General features: G+C 38.2%; 1 protein-coding gene across 1 annotated transcript in view; it reads right to left on the bottom strand.

Annotated features, from left to right (window-relative positions):
• kntc1 (kinetochore associated 1) overlaps positions 1 to 21,456 on the bottom strand; it is a 29,023-nt gene extending 7,567 nt beyond the window's left edge. The window contains exons 1-52 of the mRNA XM_061729213.1: positions 21,391 to 21,456; positions 20,321 to 20,478; positions 18,028 to 18,148; positions 17,728 to 17,843; positions 16,703 to 16,781; positions 16,484 to 16,561; positions 16,371 to 16,405; positions 16,174 to 16,284; positions 15,589 to 15,682; positions 15,403 to 15,455; positions 15,185 to 15,297; positions 15,029 to 15,083; positions 14,843 to 14,941; positions 14,712 to 14,755; positions 14,551 to 14,613; positions 14,369 to 14,444; positions 14,050 to 14,175; positions 13,748 to 13,914; positions 13,541 to 13,652; positions 13,137 to 13,280; positions 13,002 to 13,058; positions 12,419 to 12,493; positions 12,194 to 12,313; positions 11,595 to 11,738; positions 11,416 to 11,511; positions 11,152 to 11,255; positions 10,940 to 11,042; positions 10,717 to 10,851; positions 10,505 to 10,624; positions 9,184 to 9,256; positions 8,591 to 8,658; positions 8,171 to 8,472; positions 7,863 to 8,035; positions 5,769 to 5,869; positions 5,383 to 5,527; positions 5,234 to 5,290; positions 4,990 to 5,153; positions 4,762 to 4,866; positions 4,531 to 4,659; positions 4,265 to 4,381; positions 3,677 to 3,786; positions 3,280 to 3,496; positions 3,014 to 3,103; positions 2,758 to 2,923; positions 1,873 to 1,931; positions 1,570 to 1,786; positions 1,414 to 1,487; positions 1,094 to 1,304; positions 722 to 834; positions 554 to 609; positions 241 to 319; positions 28 to 152 (exon numbers count right to left, since the gene is read on the bottom strand). Of these exons, the coding sequence (XP_061585197.1) occupies positions 28 to 152; positions 241 to 319; positions 554 to 609; positions 722 to 834; positions 1,094 to 1,304; positions 1,414 to 1,487; positions 1,570 to 1,786; positions 1,873 to 1,931; positions 2,758 to 2,923; positions 3,014 to 3,103; positions 3,280 to 3,496; positions 3,677 to 3,786; positions 4,265 to 4,381; positions 4,531 to 4,659; positions 4,762 to 4,866; positions 4,990 to 5,153; positions 5,234 to 5,290; positions 5,383 to 5,527; positions 5,769 to 5,869; positions 7,863 to 8,035; positions 8,171 to 8,472; positions 8,591 to 8,658; positions 9,184 to 9,256; positions 10,505 to 10,624; positions 10,717 to 10,851; positions 10,940 to 11,042; positions 11,152 to 11,255; positions 11,416 to 11,511; positions 11,595 to 11,738; positions 12,194 to 12,313; positions 12,419 to 12,493; positions 13,002 to 13,058; positions 13,137 to 13,280; positions 13,541 to 13,652; positions 13,748 to 13,914; positions 14,050 to 14,175; positions 14,369 to 14,444; positions 14,551 to 14,613; positions 14,712 to 14,755; positions 14,843 to 14,941; positions 15,029 to 15,083; positions 15,185 to 15,297; positions 15,403 to 15,455; positions 15,589 to 15,682; positions 16,174 to 16,284; positions 16,371 to 16,405; positions 16,484 to 16,561; positions 16,703 to 16,781; positions 17,728 to 17,843; positions 18,028 to 18,148; positions 20,321 to 20,461 (5,732 nt within the window). The 5' untranslated portion in view covers positions 20,462 to 20,478; positions 21,391 to 21,456. The remainder of the gene's footprint in view (positions 1 to 27; positions 153 to 240; positions 320 to 553; positions 610 to 721; positions 835 to 1,093; positions 1,305 to 1,413; positions 1,488 to 1,569; positions 1,787 to 1,872; positions 1,932 to 2,757; positions 2,924 to 3,013; positions 3,104 to 3,279; positions 3,497 to 3,676; positions 3,787 to 4,264; positions 4,382 to 4,530; positions 4,660 to 4,761; positions 4,867 to 4,989; positions 5,154 to 5,233; positions 5,291 to 5,382; positions 5,528 to 5,768; positions 5,870 to 7,862; positions 8,036 to 8,170; positions 8,473 to 8,590; positions 8,659 to 9,183; positions 9,257 to 10,504; positions 10,625 to 10,716; positions 10,852 to 10,939; positions 11,043 to 11,151; positions 11,256 to 11,415; positions 11,512 to 11,594; positions 11,739 to 12,193; positions 12,314 to 12,418; positions 12,494 to 13,001; positions 13,059 to 13,136; positions 13,281 to 13,540; positions 13,653 to 13,747; positions 13,915 to 14,049; positions 14,176 to 14,368; positions 14,445 to 14,550; positions 14,614 to 14,711; positions 14,756 to 14,842; positions 14,942 to 15,028; positions 15,084 to 15,184; positions 15,298 to 15,402; positions 15,456 to 15,588; positions 15,683 to 16,173; positions 16,285 to 16,370; positions 16,406 to 16,483; positions 16,562 to 16,702; positions 16,782 to 17,727; positions 17,844 to 18,027; positions 18,149 to 20,320; positions 20,479 to 21,390) is intronic.
• Between the last annotated feature and the right edge of the window lie 137 nt (positions 21,457 to 21,593).

The raw sequence follows: 21,593 nt of genomic DNA on the forward strand, positions 1-21,593 counted from the left end.
TGCTTATCAAAGCTCTTCTGGTCTTACTGAAGTTTGGTCTTTGGGATCTGCAATTGGGCCTCCAGTGTCGCTGCGTCAGCGAGCCGGACAAGACAAAGCAGCGCCCGAGTTCGATGACAGAAGGCTAGACGAGGTCCAGATGTACTGAGGGGCTACAGGAAAAAAAAAAAAAGACATTAGCCATTATCTTCCAAAACCCATGACCCATGCATGTATATTTTTTTCAATAAATAAACAAACCCAAGTTTCAGCAGAAAGGAGAGGACTAAGAACATGAATTGCATCATTCATCAGGCCAGACTGCAGCATGTACACCACCCTAGAATTAATCAATCAATAAAAAAAAGCCAACATATTATTGGTGCATCAGTTCTGTGCCCTGTCATCATAGATGTATAATCATTCAGTGAAGCCATACAAGTAAAAATTAGGGCCAATGTGATTTGTAACTGCTACAAAACCGAAGAATTAAAAAAATACAGGTTCTAAGACTGTAAATAATGAATCTTGTTCATAAGAAAACGTAATCAATCAACGTAATTGTGATAACTACCTCATTAAGTCTGGGTCTTCCTCAATGTTGGTGACACAGTATTGATTTCCCATTTCCTTTATTTACAAGACATAAGAAGACAATAAAATAAAGCAAAAAAATTCTAGTGCTGTTCAAAAATTCATGGAATCCTTTAAGTAACTGATAATAAGGTTAAGACAGAAGAACCTTGGACACAGCCGGGCCAGTTTTGCAGATCCATTTTTCTAATAGCATGTTGCGGATTTTCACAAGATCCACATTGTTTATTGCGGCTATTTCCTTAACTGCAGCGTGTATGTCTAAGACAAAGACACACACACACACACAAAAGGGGAGAATCAGTAGAGAAGAAAAAAAAAAGTGTCAATGATTCACCAAGTCACACAAATAGCATCACCATAAATAGTGAGATAAGTGCAAACAACAAAATGCAAAAACTGTGCACGCCAAATTTAGCAATGCAGCATTAGATGTGTCCTATGTACCAATATATTTATTATGTCGGTTGGACAATAAGTACCGGTAAACTACATCACACTGAGGTTCAAGAGAGCTCACCAGGATAAGCTTGACCTCCTGACTCTCGGTAACGCTGCTCCACACTGCTGTGCTCATACAGAGCTATTATTAATCTGGCTGGCAGCCCAGTCAGTTTCAGGTGTTCTGGGCTGCTCAGCTGACTGGTGATCAATATATTCTCAGTTGCAGAACGCTGAAACTGCAGCTTCAACTTGGATAGAAAGGTCTCCCCTCTGGCCCGTGCAGCTTCCTGCTAAGCAGCAGTGGACAGGGAAGGAAAGAAGTGATTAATGTATGAAAACTTCATAGCTTTAAGTCTGATCAAGTACATGGGTGCAGGTAAAAACCAAAACACAGACCTCTAGGTTTGGATATTTAAGCCAAGCCTCTCCAAGAACCAAACAAAACCTCAATGACTGTGCCTTCTCGTAGCCTGTAAAAAGCAGGAAACGGCTACAGTAAGTGCACATAGAAGCACGTAGTTCAGAATAATGCAGCTACTTTTCTGCTCAAACCTGGGGGAAGCTCCTGGGTGATTTTGTGGGCTGTAGCAGCCGCCCACTCTGGGCTCTGGATGCACTGGATGTACTTCATCATGGCCTTGGCTACCTTGAAAGTCTCCTTGTTGTATCCATGACCCTGACCCTTATTCCTTTTCTCCAAAAGCAAAGGCTTCATCTTTTTTTCAAACACGTGGTTTACTGTTGACATGTATAACTTGTCGAGGCTGACCTGGAAATGGATAAGAAATGATAAATCATTTAAACATGCAAACATTAGGGGGGAAAATAACTCTCAGAATGAATTTAGTCTTTTACCTTCATAAGTTTGCTGATCAGAAGTAGTGTGGGGAAAGTTTCTTCAGTCAGCTCAGGAGCTGAGTACGGAAAGATATTTTTTTTAAACCATCCATTAACACAGAAGACTACTATAAGAACAAGACTGTCAACTAAGGTAGTAACTAGGCAGCAGGTAGTGCAGCCGTCTCACAGCAAGAAGGTCCTGGGTTCAATTCCCGCCGAGGACGCTGTGGGCGCTGAATACGTGTTAGTTCCCCCATGACTTCAGTGCCCACACCCTGGGTGGGGTTGGAGAAAGGATCTTTCTGTGTGGAGTTTGCATGTTCTCCCCGTGTTCCCTTGGGTAGCTAATGTCTGTCTGGTGAAAAAAGATGCGGCCTGCTCACTCCTCAGGTTAAGGAGGAGACCTGAGCTCAGTGCAGGGCCCTCCCGGGGTTGGTAGAGGGGAGCAATGCCCAGGACTGTCACTTAGGTAGAGCATTGGTTGATAAAAACAATATATATAAAAAAAAACAACAACTAAGGAATAAAAAAAAATTAAAAAAAAAAAAAGGTATCTTATGAAACCTTGGGCAACAGGCAATGCCTTCTTTTTGTTATTGTATTTAAAAAGTACATTAATGACATTCATACTGAGAATGAAAGGGAACGTATTTGACAAAAATTGGGAAAAATGCAACGCTTGTATGAAACAACATGACATGGCTATCTTCAGACTGTGTAAGTGTTATTATTGTTATTCTTAATAAAATTGTTTTCAGTATTGTTTTCGTCTATAAATATGTGAAAACTCAATAAAAATTTAAGCTACAAAAAAAAGTTTAAATGATCATAGGTAAGACTAAACCTTTTGTTCAATAAGCCTGCAATAAGACAAAACAATAAAAAGTCTGGCCAACTCACATATAATCTTCCAGTAGTGTTTGGTCTGCATGAGCAGGTGGAATGGCAGCCTGCTGTCGGACAGGGCGTTTGGCAGCAGCCCATTTTCCAGAAGATGCGTATTCTCCACATCTGAAGGTGGAGACACTCGCTTGTAGGACTTAAGGTGCTGAATGAGGCCCATTGCCTGTGGATTAGGTGAGATGTATATTTTCACAGGTATTTTTATAAAATAAAAACATTTAATTAAAAATGCCCTATAGTGTCGTTTTTTTACCTGACTAACTGGGAAGGCAGTCACATTCTCATCTGCAGCTTGTATGATCTTTAGCACTACTTCAATTCTCTCGTAGTTGTAAGGACTGAGCTGCATGATAAAGATATTTTAAAGATTAGGTGAGAAGTTAAACATTTGTTGCCTGGAATAGACACATTTAGTGGATGATGACTTATGAATGTGATGCAGCGCTACACTTCCATAGTAAATTCTGAACTGACTTATTTGTCTTACAATCTCCTATTTCAGTAATTTGCCACTCATACCTTAAATATGGCAGCAAAGAGACTGTCGGTGAGCTCGCTGGTGCTGTGTAACATTGGGATGATCTGCAGGACTCGTTCCAGTGCATCAGCGTGACACAGTGGCTGCATCTCTTCTTGGGCGGAGCCAGAGAAATCTGCACTATCTTCGTCCTCTTGGAGCAACAGTAAGGTGGTAATGTACTGGTTGATCACATGGTCACGGTCCAGACCAAAGGTACTGTGAAGGAGCAAAAGAAGACTTTTAGCCAATCATCACTGACCTACAACAGGAAAAGTTTCCTCAAATTTCTGTCAGATATGGATGATTTTCTGGAAATCTATGTGAAGTTCTGGTTGTAACTGTGCATACATAGAAAACATTTCTCTCAGTGACAGGAACAATTATTAATTGTCTGACCTGCAGTACTGGAGTATAATGTCTGGGGTTATTTTCCTGTTCTTCACCAAGACAGGGACCAGACTGCTCTTCATCTCAGGTTGCTGACGAAACACTGGCTGGATTGATATCTGAGACAGAAGAAAGTTCCATATGACGAAGATGAAGTGATAAAATTAAAAGTCTACATCCACACTTTTGTGTTTTTATTTCAAAACATGAAACTTTTGTTATGGTTTAGCATCCGCACGACTCGTAACTCATCCTTCTGGAAGGAAAAAAATTCTGATGTGCTATAAACACTTATTATGATTTAGTTGCACAGATTTGCTTCATTTTTTTTCTCATTTTGGGTCACTCAATAATTCCCTGCTTTGACAAGCCTTTATCACAAAACAATTACAAAAGCAATCTGCAACAAATGTAATTTCCAGCTAAGCCTGTTTGTACTTGCGCGCACATGCCTAGTGAGCATGAATGGCCGTGTAAGAAGTGCGTTTTACAGTGGTCTTTTCTGGTTCCACGTTTAAGCACAAATGCGTATGCAGCTCATTTTCATTTCGAAAAGCAGACTAAGGTGGACATGACCAGAGTTTCTAGCTACATTACCTCCAGTTTGCCGAGCCTGATGCCCCACTCGGCATCAGTGATGACGGAGAGAAACTTCTTCTGCTCCTCTGGCTCATCGTACAGGGTGCAGAGGTTGGCCCCGATTCTTGCCACAGCCTAAATAATCAACTGCTAATTTAGTACATGTTTATTTCTCAGAATAACTGATTTTAACAGTTTTAATTTCTCTGTGGTTCTGTTCCTTATCTTTCATTTATATCAAAACATAAATCAAAGTAAAAACTAACAGATATTGTGCTGCGTACCAGAATTTTGTCGTAGTTTTGCCAAGTGTTGTCAATAACTTTCCATAGTATTTTGATGACTTCTGCTTTGGGAAGGAGTGTACAGAGACCAATAGCCAAATCACAATCGACCACCCTCCAGTTGAACACCTGGAGACCGAAACCCCCAACAAAAAAAACACACTTATAAACAAAACAATTACACCCTGGAAATCTGATTCCTTGTCATTTTGCTGGATTCTGGATTCTTACCTTATTCAAAATTCCCACAGCCACAGCATTCAGAGTGGATGCTGTTGTCCTCCGAAGATCATTCAGGCAAACGTTGTAGTTCTTAAGTTCTTGAGCATCATAAAGCTGAGACAGTAACAGTTTAGAAAATTGTGTTCAATAGGACTATTAATATGCGTTTACACAAATATCACTTCTAATAGTTGCACAGTTGTTTAAGAAATTATGACGTAAACTTCTCAGGCCAACCTGCATGCTTAGTTTTATGTCCATAACATTAGAGGTGACATGCTGCAGGCAGCTGCCGTAAGAGTTGACCAGAACTCTGAGGGCCAGCTCGAGCTGACTGCACTCCTGGAGCATCTGTAGTATGTTGGCCAGGGGGCCGAGGAGGGTCCGCAGGTAGTTTGATCCTGCATACAGGGTTGAATATTAAGAATCAATAATTACAGTTTCAGGAGCAAGAGAGGAAGAATCAGTTTAATGTGATTACCATCTTCAAAGGAGCAGTGCGACAAACAGGAACAGTCCAGCGGGTACAGTTTGGTATCTGAAATACAAAAATTATAACAGATAACCAAGTTACTACAGACCTTATGTAAGAAAATATGACAAAGCTGAAATCATACAATATTTTATTACCCTGAGAAATAGGCAGAAGACAGTTGGTGATTTCATACTGCACAGGGAGCACAGACACCGGGTCCAGCACAATGCAATCCTCGTTAAAAACATCTTCAAAGCTCCACTGAGAATACGGATCTTTTTCGGCCTCCAAAGTCAAATCCTGTAACATTATAGAGTTAACACTTTGAGCAAATATTTAATTTTTTTTCCCTCCAATTTTCTCCAGTTCCTCCATTTTTGACCACGTCTTACATTGCTGTGAATGCACATTTGTGCTACTCTTGGTAGTTATCTGTGGTCAGTAAAAGGAAGTGGACACTCCCACGACTGCCACTTCTAATTTGGCAGGGAATATAAATCTGTCACACAATGTTACTGTATGAAAAAGTTAAGATACTGACCTTTGCTATGAAGCCATAGTTGTCAGATAACTGACACTGGTGGTACACATCCATAGCTATTCGCGTGCACTTGCAAAGCTCCAGACAGTCCAGGAGCAGATCTGTAAGAATTAAAATGATGTGTAGGGATTTTACAATCAATAATAAAAGTCATCTATATATATATATATATATATATATATATATATATATATATATATATATATATATATATATATATATATATATATATATATATTTATTTCTATATTATTTTTTTCGTGGATGCTATTATTGGATCCTAAACTACATTTAACTACTCGAGCTGCAACAGTATGTTTAATGCAACAAAGTCACCACATAAAGTAAGAATTAGTAAGTAAGTAAATTAAATTACTTACAGAAACCGGAGATAAACACCGGCTCTATGGGCCACAAGGCTCAAAAAGGACATACAAAGTTCAATTATCAGTGACTGCAGATAAGTTACTGAGTCATCTCCACCTCTCTGTAAACTCAGCAGCATTTCACTGCACATTGTACCACGTAGAGTACATACAGACTATGTGAATTTGAATATATGAGCCCTGATGTCATATCACACATGCAAATCTACACGCAGAGCTTTTGTTCTACATTGTGAAACACTACACAGCTTCTGTCTGGAACAGATTTTACACGTTACATGTAGCTGAGTGAAATCAGCCATTCTGCTTCATTTAAAAAACTTCTGTATCAGTTCATTTGAGTCCAATGTAATGTGCAATAGTGGTTGACCAGAACAGTTAAATCTGTGTCCTGACGCCATACTGATCAATACTGTCGCTCACTCACAATGAAATGGAGGGTTTGTGTGTGAACACACGCGACAAATACACTGTTGGTAATTTAACCTACACATACAATCATTTTATTGCACCCGAGACTTCAATGAAAACTTAAATCGAGAGCAGATGGTGTGTGTGTGTGTGTGTGTGTGTGTGTGTGTGTGTGTGTGTGTGTGTGTGTGTGTGAGAACAAAGCACTGCAGCATGTCAGTGCTGCTCTGACTCAAAACTGATTTTTTTTATTTATCTATTTTTATCCTTATTTTCTTACACTAGTCAGTAGCTTATGTTGCTACAATGTTTTTATTGTCTTGTTTTGATTGTTTTTGTTTTTTTATTTTTATTTATTTTTATTTATATATATATATATTTTTAATTATGTTTGCATAATGTTATGTTCGCATGTGTTAGCTAGTCATATTTAAGGAGAGGGGGTGAGAGTTTATAAGTTTTACTTCTTCTCACTCCCTTTCGAATATGTACTTTGTTATGTCTCATGTTAAGACGATTGTCTTATTTTCTTTCTTTTTTTATATGATTCATATTCGAAATAAACACTACTACTACTACTACTATTTACCTGGTTAAATAAATAAAAAAATAAATAAAAAAACACAATTAAGATAATGACAGCTGCCAATATTACTATCTTTATTCCAAAGAAAGTTAGCAAGTTCCAATCCCCACACCACACATAGGCAACAGCTTTTTTTAAAGTTTGCAAATGAAGAGTGCCAGCTCATTGTAAGCTCACTAAAATTAACTTTTGCCATCTATCAATTTATTGGGCTTTGAATGTTAGAATTTGAGCCTTGATATTTCCCACAAGAAGATAGGAGATTTCTTCTTCCTTTCAAAAATCTACTGTAAACACCCTGGGGGTGTTATGACGCCACCCCGTGGATCAGTGTCATAATGCAGGACTGCCTGCACCTGTACCTCCCTGTTAAGCGGCCATTTATTCTCAGCTGCTTGACAATACTGATTATTACAATATGGCCAATAAATTGATCAAATTAAATGGTTGACCAATAAAAATTAAACTACTGATAAAGATAAGCAGTCTTGGAGTCAGCCTTGCTCTAGTAAATTTGATTTTATATTTGAATATAATTTTTAAAACATCAATTTCTTTCACATAAAACTTTCACATAAAAAAGTTAACTAAAAAAGGATAGAAGTAACTGAATTTAGTAGCTCAACTATACATTTAGTTAATTCCACGTACATTTATTTTCATAAACATAACATGCCGTTAAAATCAATGATGTTTGCATGTGATTTTTACCTGAGTGACACACAGTGATGGCCTGACAGGCCAGATGGTGAATGACTGCTGGTAAGTCCATCCCCTCAGGAAGCACCATGGGTACATCTGCCTCCAGCATCTGGCATAATGTCTTGGCAGCGGTGAACAAAACCTTCCCTGTACTGTTGTTATAGTGGTGCTCATACAGCTCGCTAAGGACATGAAGGAAAAATAAAAACACACATCTTCATTCTGAAATAGTCTAGTATTATTTTCATTAAGAACCATAATCTTCAAGCTCATATCTATGGATTCATACACACAGCAAAGCATCTATACATCCAAACCTGAATATCTTGAGAGCCTTGTCCACCTTCCCAACTCGCAGAGCTCGGACGCCCAAATCAGACCAAAGCTCCTGTTCGGTGCGCTGAAGCTGCCTTCCCAGCCGACGTAATCCAGCCTCTGTGGAGATGGTCTTTGTTTTGCCATCTGGATCATTAGCCACAACTGGAGTTGTGAGAGCCTTCCCCTTAGATGAAGTGCGGGCTCGAGTGTTTTCGTAGGCTGTAATGTGGTGCTCCTGGATCTGCTTTCGGATCTTTGGGTCTTCATAGTTGGACGGTGTGAAGAAAACATCAAAGTCTTCCTGAATGAGGAAAAACAGGCTGGGGGTTAAAAAAAAACAACCAAAGAACACACTGGAAAACATTTAAAAGAATAACTAAAAATGTTTTAAAAAGTAAAAATTAAAAAAAGATGCTCACTTGTAGGTGGGCGATCGCTTTGAACATGATGAGGTTGTTCTCACACTCCATGCATTTTAGAGCATCATCTGCAATGTAAATATTACACTGCATTACTCCTGGAAATTCTGGTGCATCTATATATTTTTCTTATATTATGGTAAAAAAAAAAAAATCTGACAGGCTAAGTTCATCTGAAACTGGTGCATTTGTTTAAAAAAAAAAAAAAAATAATAATAATAATGAATAAAAATAACCCAAAACTCCCAAAAGGATGGTGGTAAAACAGACTATATTCAATATTTCATATTATCTTCAGCTGTTATTACTTTTACATTAGGGAGAACATGCCATAGAAAAAGAGAAAACGGAAAGTTTTCCAATTCAGACAAACCATAAATGTAGTTGTACCAAACTTAGATTTATGTAGCAAACCATGGCTTGTGCTGAACTTACTGTATGAGATCATTGAAATAATCAAAGTCTGTAGTGACGTTAAAGACCAGCAGCTGCGAGCAATTCAGTGAATGAGTAAAGGAAACCCAAGGTAAGTTGCTTTCTTGTGTGGAATTAAGAAGAGGAATTAACTGAGGCATCACTGAGCAAATACTTACATTTTTGGATTACATGCAGGTATTTAAGAGTCTCCACCATCACCTGAGCTATGACCATCTGGTGCTTCTTGTGCTAGTTAAAAACAAAAGCCAGGAGAGACTTGAGGTAAATGACCATGAGTGCCAACGACAAGTGGTAATCAAGATTTAAGTTTGATTGTTTTGTTCACAAGGCTCTGTACAGACATACAAAAAAACAAGGAAAGCACTACAAAATAAAGAAAGAAGAATAAAAACGGGGCAAAAAGGTGTAGGCTGAAGCAATAACATATTTTATCTATCATTTATATATAACAAAGGGCAGCTAAGAATTGTAGAAAATTAAACATTAAATAAACAGAACATAACAGAAACCAAAATCTTAGGTTTCCAAACCATCAAGACAAAGTGCTCATAGGTTCCTAAAGAAGTATTTGAAATTATGAGAATCAAATCTGATCTGAATATGGCAGGTGGAAGCATAACTCTTCAGAATCAGGTCTCAAAACATTTCTGTTCAGCATAATCAAAAGGTTAACACACTGCTGAATGTAAAAACAGGTTCAAAGATAATCACAAATACATGATCAATGCAACCAGTGATGCAACAATGCGTATGATTCAATAAAATGAACACCGAACTAGATATTTGTGAAAGATTTATAACTGGGTTTCTTTATCAAATGGGTTAAAAGTGTTGTAGGAGAAAGGAACCAGAAAAGGTTGGTTAAGGCATCTGGTCAGGATGCCTCCTGGACGCCTCCCTGGTGAGGTCTTCTGGGCTTGTCCCATTGGGTGAAGACCCTGTACAGGCTGTAGGGACTATGTCTCTTAGCTGGCCTGGGAGTGGCTGGGGAGAGGGAAGTCTGTGTTTCCATGCTTCGGCTACGGCCCCCACGACCGTCCCCGTACAAACAGAAGAAGATGGATGGATGGATGGATTTAAAAGTAAGGTAAAATGTCATAGGAATCCAAAAACTGAACTAACTTCTTAGTTGGTAGAGGTTTCTCCAAATCACCACACAATTGTTCAGGAGCTTCTAACTCACACAAGGTGCACATTCAGTCCAAGAATGCAGCATTCAGTGCACATACTGTGATAGTGCATCAGAGTCAGTAATCCAGTCTAACATATGGCTCCTCTGCAGAGCATCTTTTTTTCCTTTCTCCTATATCATCTTTTTCTCAGATATGAGCAATTTTCCAGCTGAACTAAAGAAAAGCTAACCAGGTCAAATCTGCAGCATAGACAAGTAATAAAAGGCTCAATGAGTTCTTGTCATTGTAGCTTTAAAAAAAAACAAAAGGAAATATACAAACCCAAACTATCTTTGGTCCTTACCTCCTCAGATATGTGGTTTTTATCCTCCAGTTGCAGTCGAGCCCATGATGTGAGGCGATCAATCACACACACCGTCTCGGCAGATGACAGCTTCTTCAGGACAATTATCACCTCTTCAATCTGAAAGCAGGACAAGAATCATACATCCAAAACCTCAGACAACTAGATAAAAATAATTCCTGAATTCAAAAAAGTAATGTAGTTTCACATACCTTGCCATGACTTATCAGCTGGATGAGATAGAGGTAGTTTATCTGTGATGTTGGCAGTTTGTATGCATCAGCTAATGTCAGGGAGTCTTCCAAAGACATTGGTAAGTCTTGTTTCAGGATATATCTTATCAGTGTCTGGGGAAACCCACATAAAAAGGGCTTACATTTAAATGACAGGTACAGTAGAAGGCATACCTCACATTATTAGTAGAGTCAACATTACCATAACTTGAGTGCTGTTAGAGAGGTTGAAGTTTCGGATCCCATAGCCCCTGAGAAGTTTCCTTATCTCCATCAGATGGTAGCTTTCCTTCAAAAGCTCTTGTCTAAAAAATAAATAAATACAAACAAGCAGAACGAGCATAGTCTTCTTTTTAGCTAATACTGTTACATTGATAATCCACAGGTTAAAGAACGCAATACAAACAAACATACTTTGGTCCCTCCATCTCTAGGTACTGCTGCACAAGTTTTTCAACCACGTTACTCCAGGGTACCACAGCTTTCTGCATGATCTCCAGGACTGCATCTACCATCAGCTAAAAGGACACAATCATGGGAAATTTTACAACTCCAGTAAAAACTTTGCCATTTTTCCTCATCTCCTGGCTTCTCTGCTGCTACTAAAGCAGACTGTTCTGGCAGGTACATTCGCTCATACAACAGAACAGTAAATAAAAAGCTTTTAAACAAACTTACATCAGTTTCAGTCATGCAGCCGAGCACAGCCACTGCTTTGGCTTCCCATTCTGTGAAAAGTGTGGTGGTCTGAGAACTGCAGCGGTCCAGAAGATCCTACACAGCACCAGATTGAAAGGAGAAACAACTGTCCGACATGTTTGTAGAACTTGTGATAGTTTTTGGCTGTGCTGTTATACCTTGATATACTGAAGCAGTAACTCATCAAAGGAAATTTTGTGCTCTTCAGCGTACGGCAGAATGCTGTTTTCCACTGTGGCAGCAATGAGCTCCGGAGCTGGGACTTTGTCCAGCATGAAGAAAGCCACGCTCCATACGCTTCCCTTTCAAATGGACAAAAAGGAAAAACAGTTATGACGGTAAAAACAACACAACTTGCTGCATAATAGCAATAATCATGTACCTGTATATGAGCAGCGTTAACAAAATAGAACATTTTACAATATTATTGAAAGATAAGATCCTGCAATTCTGAGATGGTGCCAAATTCAGCAATTATTGACCCATTTATCTGGAGTTTGGTGTCTCTTCCAAGTTTACTTACAAACAAGGATTTTTTGAAACAAGGAGTTTTTTTTTGTTTTGTTTTTTACCATCCTGGGAAATATAATATCTATGCAAACTATAATAAACCACTATTTAAGTTACATTTCCCAATTTTTGCTCATATGTAAATGTAAAATGTAATCATATGCATTTATCTTAGATCTACATAACAAGTATAACAGTCCTCTCAAGCTGCCGTGCATCTTAAATACATCACTAGTAACATACAAACCTTCTCAAGGAGTGACAGAGAAAGTTGACAGTTGTACTTCTGGTGCAGGTCCAGCAGCCGACGGAGATTAGACACAAGTGATTTGAGGTTCTCGACCTCATCTTCGCCATTATCATCGTCCTTGAAAAATATTTCAATAATTTTTCAACTGCAGAAGATGATGAAATAAAGTGGTTGTTTATTTTCAGACACTGGTCATTGCTGAAAAGGAAAAGCGCCTCTTACTACAGATTTCATCCAGGTCCAAAAAGATGGCACTCCAAGCACTGCCAAGTCCAGCCCATTCTGAGGCCAAGATCCCTGGGAAAAATATTACAATCATAATATTTGCTTAAACTCAGGTCCTTTCTTTTTTTTTGTCCAATGTTACAGCTAATAGCATGATTAGTAGTGGGTAAATGTACGGTAAAAAGTTCATCACATTTCCAGTGCTTCATCTATTTACAACTATTAACTCAGGATGAGTTAGAAGTTTTGCACTGAGAAAGCTGCATGCACTTATGCAAAGATGATATAATGATGGTGAATTTAAGATCTAGTTTTGCTAAATAAAGGGAACTGTTGTATTGGGTGGGGAAAAAAATATCCTCTAGCACTAGCATGGAGCACCTGTGTCTAACTGGACTCACAGCAGTCTGACCAGCACTTATCCATGCTGGACCTCCTATGTGATTTCTTGCTTGTGTTGTTTTTTCAGATGTAAGTCGCTTTGGATAAAAGCGTCTGCTAAATAACATTAGTAGTACTAGTAAAGATTAGATCTTGTGAATGTTTCCCCTTAGCTTTCAGTATAAATTTTCTTCTTTACCTTTTCGGTTAGTTCCAAATTTCTTGCCTTCTGTTCAAGCCATTTAGCCAGGATTTTCTGCACATGGGGAGAAAATATTTCATAAATATCACACCTATTGAGGCGATGACACATGCACAAGGGAACGTATCCCACCTGCCCTCTCGGTAGCACTCTCCTCACAAAAGGAACAAAGATTGTCCTTAGCCATGGACAGAGGTGTTGGGACGGCAGGTCTTCTGGGATAGCACTGAGGACTGCTTCAAGCCTGTTCTCATCAAACTCTGTAGCGATCTGTCCCTGTCACAAAACCCACAAAGAAACGTTATCACAATTGCCCTTAACATCACTTCAATAGAAACCAACACACATGATTCCAATCAATGTGTCATTAACAGACTTGTACAGACAAGTTGATGGTGATCCATTCATTTGAACTGGGTGTGCTGGAGCAGGGAAACCCTGCAGGGCAGTCGCCCTTGAAGACCTGGACTGGGGAATGTTTCTATGCACCGATTTCAAAGAACATGTCAAACTATTCTGATCAAATAGTTTGTTACCTCATGTCTGAGCCAAACGAGTTGTGCACCTTTCATGTCTCCCTCTCTTAAGTGGCTTAAAATTTCTCCGAGATCGTCAGTGCTGTTCAGAAACTCGATCCAGGCAATTCCACTATGGATGACAAAGTAATACAGCAACAATTACACATTACTGCACACAACAAGTAAATCACAATGAAGACTTGGCCAGTTAGACGCTGACTTTACTTGAAATTTTCCACGCCATGTAGGTTGCAGAATGTCGCCAGCCTTGCCAAGCCTTCTTGGATTTGTAACGAGGAATATCGAGCGGCAGCATGGTTTAACATTTTCTCCGCCGTCTCAAAGGTCGGCCATGGCGCCTTGAGGCAATATTCCACCACGTACTGCTCATCCTACAAAAGGAAATCTCCATTAGCGTGAGGAATGGCACATGATAGTAGTTTCAGTTTGCTCTTGACACGTAATCCTTTTTTTTACCATTAATTTTAAAAAGTAAACTGAGATAAGACAAAATTGACCCTACTTACCGAGATTTTCTTCAGGTTGTTCTTGGCCTCATCCACAAGTTCAGACCACACCTCTTGTCCGTAGCCGCCCACCGACGCTGAGGCCAACTGCTCCAGCACGAAGCCAAGCTTTACCTTGTAAACCAGCTGAACATAAATTAGACCGTTAGTTAACTATACACACCCTCATTGAGCGTAGCAAATCACCACCAGCAGCAATAGTATAAAGTGAGAATAATTTATTGATTTCCATTTGAGAAAATGTATTAATTAATATAAATCTTAAGATGACTGCACGCTGATTGAAGCTTTTATTCTTTTTTTTTTAGCCTTTTCTTACCTCTAAATCCAGCTCAAATGTGATGGCAAACTGTTCAGCTTCTTCAAACATGTGTTTGTGAAGAAGTCTACTGAGTCTTAAAAAAGAAGAGAGGAAAACTAAATGACTCAGACATCACGCTGACTGTGGAGGACAAACTGGAGTTCATGTAAAAGTATCTCCAGTGAAAATTAGATAGTTACCTGTTCTCAGGCAAAGCCTCTGTCAGACATCTGACAACAACAGAGGTTATGGGCTCTCCTCGACTGAAGAAGGTTAATAAAAAACAAAAAGTTAATATCTGAGCATATAAAGACCTTGGCTGACAAAAGAAAATGTAAAAAAAACAAACATTTTATTTCACCTTTCTGGGTCCTCACAAACCCCCTCAACCAAATAAATGGTATCCTGAAATTAGAGAACATTCAGCTGACTCAACAGTGCAATATTATATACAAAATTAATATAATAATGGTATACGTGTGTATTGTTTACCATATATGTTTTCGTCTGGACAAGACAGCAGACTGAGGAGACATCTAGAGAAAAGCAAACACTCATCGAGGGCAGAAATCTAATTTGAAGTGAATTGATCTGAAACATAAAAACCATAATATCAAGTTCAGTAAGGACCGAAGATAAATCTTCTGTACGTTTCTTCAGTTGAACTTGTGCTGCTACCTGACTGTTGTCTTGCTTCATCAGTGTAATCATCTTCATGCTGCCCTTGTCTTGACTGTAACACACACCAGTTACATTTTCAGCCCGTCTAAAGGGAACACATACCTCTTTTGTATACTTAATAGTTAAACTAAGTTATCAAACTCTGAAACTTACGCCACCATGGAGGCAGTCCCACACTCTGTGGTGAGTTCAAAGTCGTGAATGGCAAGATCCGGCCAACAGTGAATCATGACCAAGAAATGCACGTCCCAAAGACTCAGAACATCCTAACATAAAACAAACTATTTATACAAAACAGCAGGCTACATTTAAACCCCAAATGCTGCAACAACGATTCGTGAAATAGTTTATAATAACACCACTAAACTTACCTCAGTGTCGAGAATATACAAGAGATTTTCTACCACTACCATCTTCCTCACACCTGTAAACATATAAAGAAAAGGGACTCTTTAACATTTTATCTTTGCTTTTGTGTCCTTTGCTTCTCTGTTCCCCACTACCATAAGTCATCCCTTTTCTCAACTGGTATTATAAACCAGCAAAATATAATTTACCTGGAATTAAGCTACTGTCGATAGATTGGGCAAAGCACATCTTTCCCTGAAGATGATCCATCTTCCAGTGAGTCACTATGTTTTCTTTGTCTCCCTGTCAAATGATAAAGTTGTGAAAATTTTAAAATGCAAGAAATGTTTCTGTTTACAATGAGAAAGAATAACAATTCCTGTGAGACTTTAACAACACAACACTTTAACGACCAGGCTGCACTGTGTATACAACAGATCAATATGGATGTTTTACTTACAATTACAATAAATAAATACATCTTATTCCTCCTAAAGCACTGTGAAAGGGTTTTATTAAATGGTTTTATTTTATTAACTTTAAAATAACCAAGACCAGCAACCAGAACAGATACAGGAAAGGAAACAAAACCATTTAATCTCTAGTAAACTTGCTGAAAAGCCTGAACTGAAAAACAGGAGAGAGAGAGAGAGAGAGAGAAAAGAAAAAGGCAATCAATGACTGAAGTAATTTCATTTCTCATTTAAATCGGCTTTCACATTACCCACATTAACGATGTACCACAGTTACAGTTGGACAAGACATTAATAACAACGTCTCGCACAGACACTGACCCCAATCATCAAGTGAATCTCATGGCCAAGAGTGAACATCACGGCTGTACTGCAACCTTCGTCGTGGTATTCTTCAGTAGAGCAAAAGTCTATCTTTATCAGACTCTGGAGCTATGAGAAAGAATGAAAAAAGATTACATTGTTACTACTTTGTTACTTACTTTTTGATTGTGTGAAAAAAAAAGCTATTAACTTGCCTCTTTCAGAGTTCCAACATCCATTTTTTCAATTGCTGTGATGGAAAATAAAGAGAATTATTTTATTTGATCTTAAGAGGGAATCCACAAAACTTCACGTGAAATTATGATACCTGTTTCAATCTTTGCCAAAGCAAGATTTTTGATGTGGAAGAAGCCATCCTTTATGAGGAGAAACACATTATACATCCCTGTCAAAAGGACAAACATTAAAAACACATTTTAGATTCAGAACCAAGAACAATAGAAATCCACAAGGGAACTGATGAACAGGCTTGAAATGTTGTGATCTCTCATGAGACATTCTTCTTAAATATCTATAAAAGTTTTACCTGAGGAAGACTTGTCTTCGTTTATGAAGAGATAGCGATATGTTTTCTTAGCTTCACTAGATGGTTTCTCCACCAAAGCCTGAAGAGAAGACAAGAGTTTAGATGAGTAGTATCTCTACATCACATCCTCAGGCTGACCACGATCCTGTTTGGGTGAAACAAATTCTGTAAAACTACTGTCAGCACGTTTGAAACATAAGCGATATCAAATGTAAAAGCAAATGCGTAGTGTTTTGCTCATCAGATGGGAGGGAAAAAAAAAAAAAAAAAAAAATCCTGGTTCATGATTTTGTTAACTTCCTGAAAGAGAAAACAGACTTTAAAATGAAAAGTCTGTGACTTCAAGCGATAAACAGAGAGGATAGAAATGGGAAGTGCGGGACCCGGCCAGCCACGTGTTTGTGTTCATCAATTCATCACAGGCAACTCAAAAAAAAAAAAAAAAAAAAAAAGAATAGGCTGAATGTTCAACATCTTTTTAGTCAAGTGTGTTGCATCATTTAAAAAGGACAGTGTCTGAAATATATTATTTTCAAGAAAAGGCAATCATAGATGTTAAGATATGACACTGCTGGCCACTTTGTGGCATTGTTAATTCACTTTGATGGAGGTTGTGGCCCTGCAGCAACATTAAGAACCGTTTACCTGACAGGCTTTAGAATTTAGGCACCAATTAACTACAAAGCAACACTTTATTCTTATTTAACACCTTTATATTAGCAAACACCTCAAAAGTAGTATCAACCTCCATTCAATTTCAATGGATGGTTTTACCCAAAAAAGGTAAGGCATACTACACAAGGCAGATGTGTTGTTCTCACCTAATACCTTACACCAGTGAAGCACATATAGCACAACAAATGTTTAGAAAAGACAAAGTTACCAGGATTATTATGGCTGTTTCTCCTGTGCACTGCTGAGCATTACAATTCAGACAGGTACAGATTGACATTTGGACACAAACACGATTACATGTAATGTAGACAGGCTTAATACTACTAATAGTGATTAAAAAATATCCATACCCTGGTGAAGAGGATTTTCTTGTGTGGGACATAGATCAAATGAAGGTTTCCATTTCTTTCACAAACCACCAAGAACTGTCCATCCAGACAAACATCAATGGCATCCACACTGGTTTCTGAAAAATAAAACTTGCTATTTTTATGAACAGCAGTAATTGTGACAAGTCAAACAGCATTAAATAACAGACTAAGCCAGGTATGACCAAACTGTTGTAGTATTTTAAATGGTTCAGAAAAAGTCACATCTGACAAAAAATAAAAGAGGACCCCCCCAAAAAATGTTTTATTTAAATGCTTTACCAAAGTGGAGGAGCAGCAGAATAGTCTGATAACTCTGATCGAACAAGATCACGGTCTTGTCAGCGACAACAATACTCCAGTTTGAACCACTGGAGGATGAGAGCCGGGGATCTGTCTGCACCTGGAAGAACCAGCACAACATGCATCAGGAAGGCTATAAACAGCATTTCAAGACCTTAGATCACCATACATTAAAATTAAGTCAGTTGATTTAGTTCATTTCTGTATTTCATGAGGCATATAAAAAGAAAAAAAAGAAAATTTGGTCTCAAGGAAGTGTACAAGCCTCTAAAAATCACTCTACTTTATCCAGCAAACAAAAACGGGAGAAGGAGTCAGAGACACGGGTAGAAATATGTGAGACATAAGCGACAACTGCAAACTCAGGGTCTTTATGGGGGTTTGGCTGGAAAAATGTGGTGAGATTTTTCATAACTCCTAAATTAACAGCACTGCAAACAGGCACACAGAGCCAGGTCTCCTGCTGGAGACAATGTGGAACCACTGTGGCTCACCTCTTTCATGTCTTTTGGGCCTGTCAAAAAATCTAGTTATTTTGGAGGGAGGTGTCAACCGAGATAAATTAAATAATAGCTTTACAGTTTTCTATTCCTCCATAACTTTCCATTGTTATGACAACTAATCATAACACATGTATATCCATAAAGCAGAATCGCATTCACACAGGTGTAGAAAAAAATCATCATAAAATATAATCAAATAGAAATCATTGTCCAAATAGGAAAAGAAATCTCAAAAAATAAATAAAGTAACTATATAAATATATTCTACAGAATATAAATATATTCTACAGACAATTATTATTCGAAAGATGAAAGGGGACAAAGGTGTAATCCTAACTGGACTAACTCGACCATATATCATATTTTGTTATTTTCTCTATATATTTGCTGGAAGAGGAGCAAACAGGTACAGCAGTAACCAATGATATAATAAAAATACATGAAAATAATCATAATAATAATAATAAAATAAAAAGAATTGCGTTTGAGTGAGTGTGCTGTTCCCTACCTTCACATCAGCTCATTCAGTAGGCCTGTTTGATTGTTTAGTCATATGCTGTAATAGTTTTGCATGTAGTCCTCAGACAAGCGCAAGCCATATATGATGGAGATGATGATAGTTAACATGTGGTGTTACATTGCCATGTGAGTTTCATTCTGATTGTTGCATCAGTGTAGTATGGCGCAGGGCTGGGGGATATATCGAGATTTTAATATATATATTGATATATTTCCAAACGCGATATGGTACGAGATAATATCGTTTATATCGACATAGCTTATTTTGTGACAAATTGACTTTACATCAACACTGACCCCTCTCACTGGCAAAAAAGTACCTTTGTGTGCTGAAACCTGACAGTGTTGACAGGTTAGTTTTCCTGGCACAAAATCTGTAAAATGAACAGTAGTTGGCTTGTTGTAATTATTTGAGTTTTGCTCAAAGAGATGCAATATCTGTTTACATGTTTTGTCATTTGCACAAATGTTTTGTTATTTGCACAACTGTCAACCTCAGTGGAAAAGTCTGCCTGTTACTGTCTACATTGTATTAATTGCACAGTGTATTTTAAATTAATTGTTATGCAGGAAAGGGATATTTGTTTTATTCAAGAAGCATTTTTATTCTATAATTGCAGGCCAGTTTATTTTTGTTTAATTTTTTTTTTTAATACATTTTGATATTGTGCAGACCTCTTAATAAAGGTACTAAATAAAGGTGTGACATTTGGCACGAGGCTTTGTAATAAAACTGACTGTTTTTTAAGGGTTTGCCTCAGAAAAAAATGAAGCTAACAGAGATGCTATGCTATAATGCTTTGGGGGAAACCCCAATTACGTCACAGAAAAAATATCGATTTATATCGAGTATCGCCATTCAGCTAAAAAATATCGAGATATGACTTTTGGTCCATATCGCCCAGCCCTATGGCGTTTGTGGACTCATGTCTATCTGTTACTCTTAGTTGGTGCTTGTCTTACATTTACTGTATTTGTAGTACCAGTACATGTACATGAGCATGTACTTCAGCAATACGTTAATGTAAATCTATGGTCTTTATAACCATAGGAAATTTCCCTTTTTTTCCAGTAAAATGTGGGAGGAAGGGGGCACTTCAAGTGTGGTCACCCTGGGGAACCACACTGATTTAATCCAGGTCTGGTGTAATCTGTCACTAGGGGTTAAACTACACCCATGGAGATGAGTATGCAGAGAGCAAAAAGACCACATCGGAACATGTAAAATGTAAATAGTAACACTTAATGACCTCATTGGCGGAGGAGATTTTGACCAGCGTGTCCACCTGGTACAAGCCGCTGCCATTCTCCTCCTTGGACACGCTGTCAAAGCGGGTTGCTGTGTTGGTGTCCTCGTTGGTCAGGAGTTCAACGTCGCTCCACATCGCCATTTCCTGAAGAAGACGAGCTAAACGGGAAAGATGTCATCAGAGGTGTCAAGTAAAGAAGTACAAATACTTCGTTACCTTACTTAAGTAGAAATATCTATACTTCACTGGAGTAATTACTTTTCAGACGAGTTTTTACTTTTACACCTTACATTTTCACGCAATTATGTGTACTTTTTACTCCTTACATTTTAAAAACAGCCTTGTTACTCTATTTCATTTCGGCCTTTATAAAAAAAAACTATCCAGTTAAATTGCTCCATCCGGATAGAGTGAATTTGGTTGTGGTTGTTTCAGATGTTCTTGTCCAGTTTTGTTCTTACATCCGTTCCCTCAGATTCCTGCAACTAAACTTGGATGTACATTCCAATAAAGGTTAGGATAAATGATAACATGCCTCTGAAGTTTGACTTTTTGCACCATTACAATACTTATAGGCAACTAGTCATCATATCTTCTGCTCTCTGAAACACATGTTAATGCTCAATAGTACACATATATGGTTCTTTAATATATTTGCATTATACTAAGATGCATTCATTTTCAATGGCTTTTTTCCTTAATGGCTTTTCCCCCCTTACATTACTTTTACTTTTATACTTTAAGTAGTTTTGAAACCAGTACTTTTATACTTTTACTTGAGTAAAAAACTTGAGTTGATACTTCAACTTCTACAGGAGTATTTTTAAACTCTGGTATCTATACTTCTACCTGAGTAATGAATGTGAATACTTTTGACACCTCTTTGATTTAATGAGCTGCTCTGCTAGTCAGCTCCAGCAGATGTCAACAATCTAGTCGGTTTCGCTTAGTGTTACATTGAGCCGGGCGTAAATTACAAAACAAACTGAGTCAAAGATGAACTGCTCATACTTATCCGAAGGTGTTTTTTCGGAAACATGACTAAATAGAAACTGTTAGTAAAAGCTTACCAATTTAGAGACGGAAACCGACTGCGACAACACGGGCCGTAAACGTAACTCCGCAGCAGCTTCACAAATTGGCGGGTTGCTGAAGGGAGTTGTGGGGTAAATGTAATCCCTGCGATTTGTCTCCCAGGTGCTCAGTCAACATACCAGCCATGCGTACTTCTCCAGGATCGACAAGCATTGCCCATATAAAGACCCAGATTTGA

The sequence above is a fragment of the Cololabis saira genome, chromosome 9, assembly GCF_033807715.1.
Source record: "Cololabis saira isolate AMF1-May2022 chromosome 9, fColSai1.1, whole genome shotgun sequence".
NCBI lineage: Eukaryota > Metazoa > Chordata > Actinopteri > Beloniformes > Belonidae > Cololabis > Cololabis saira.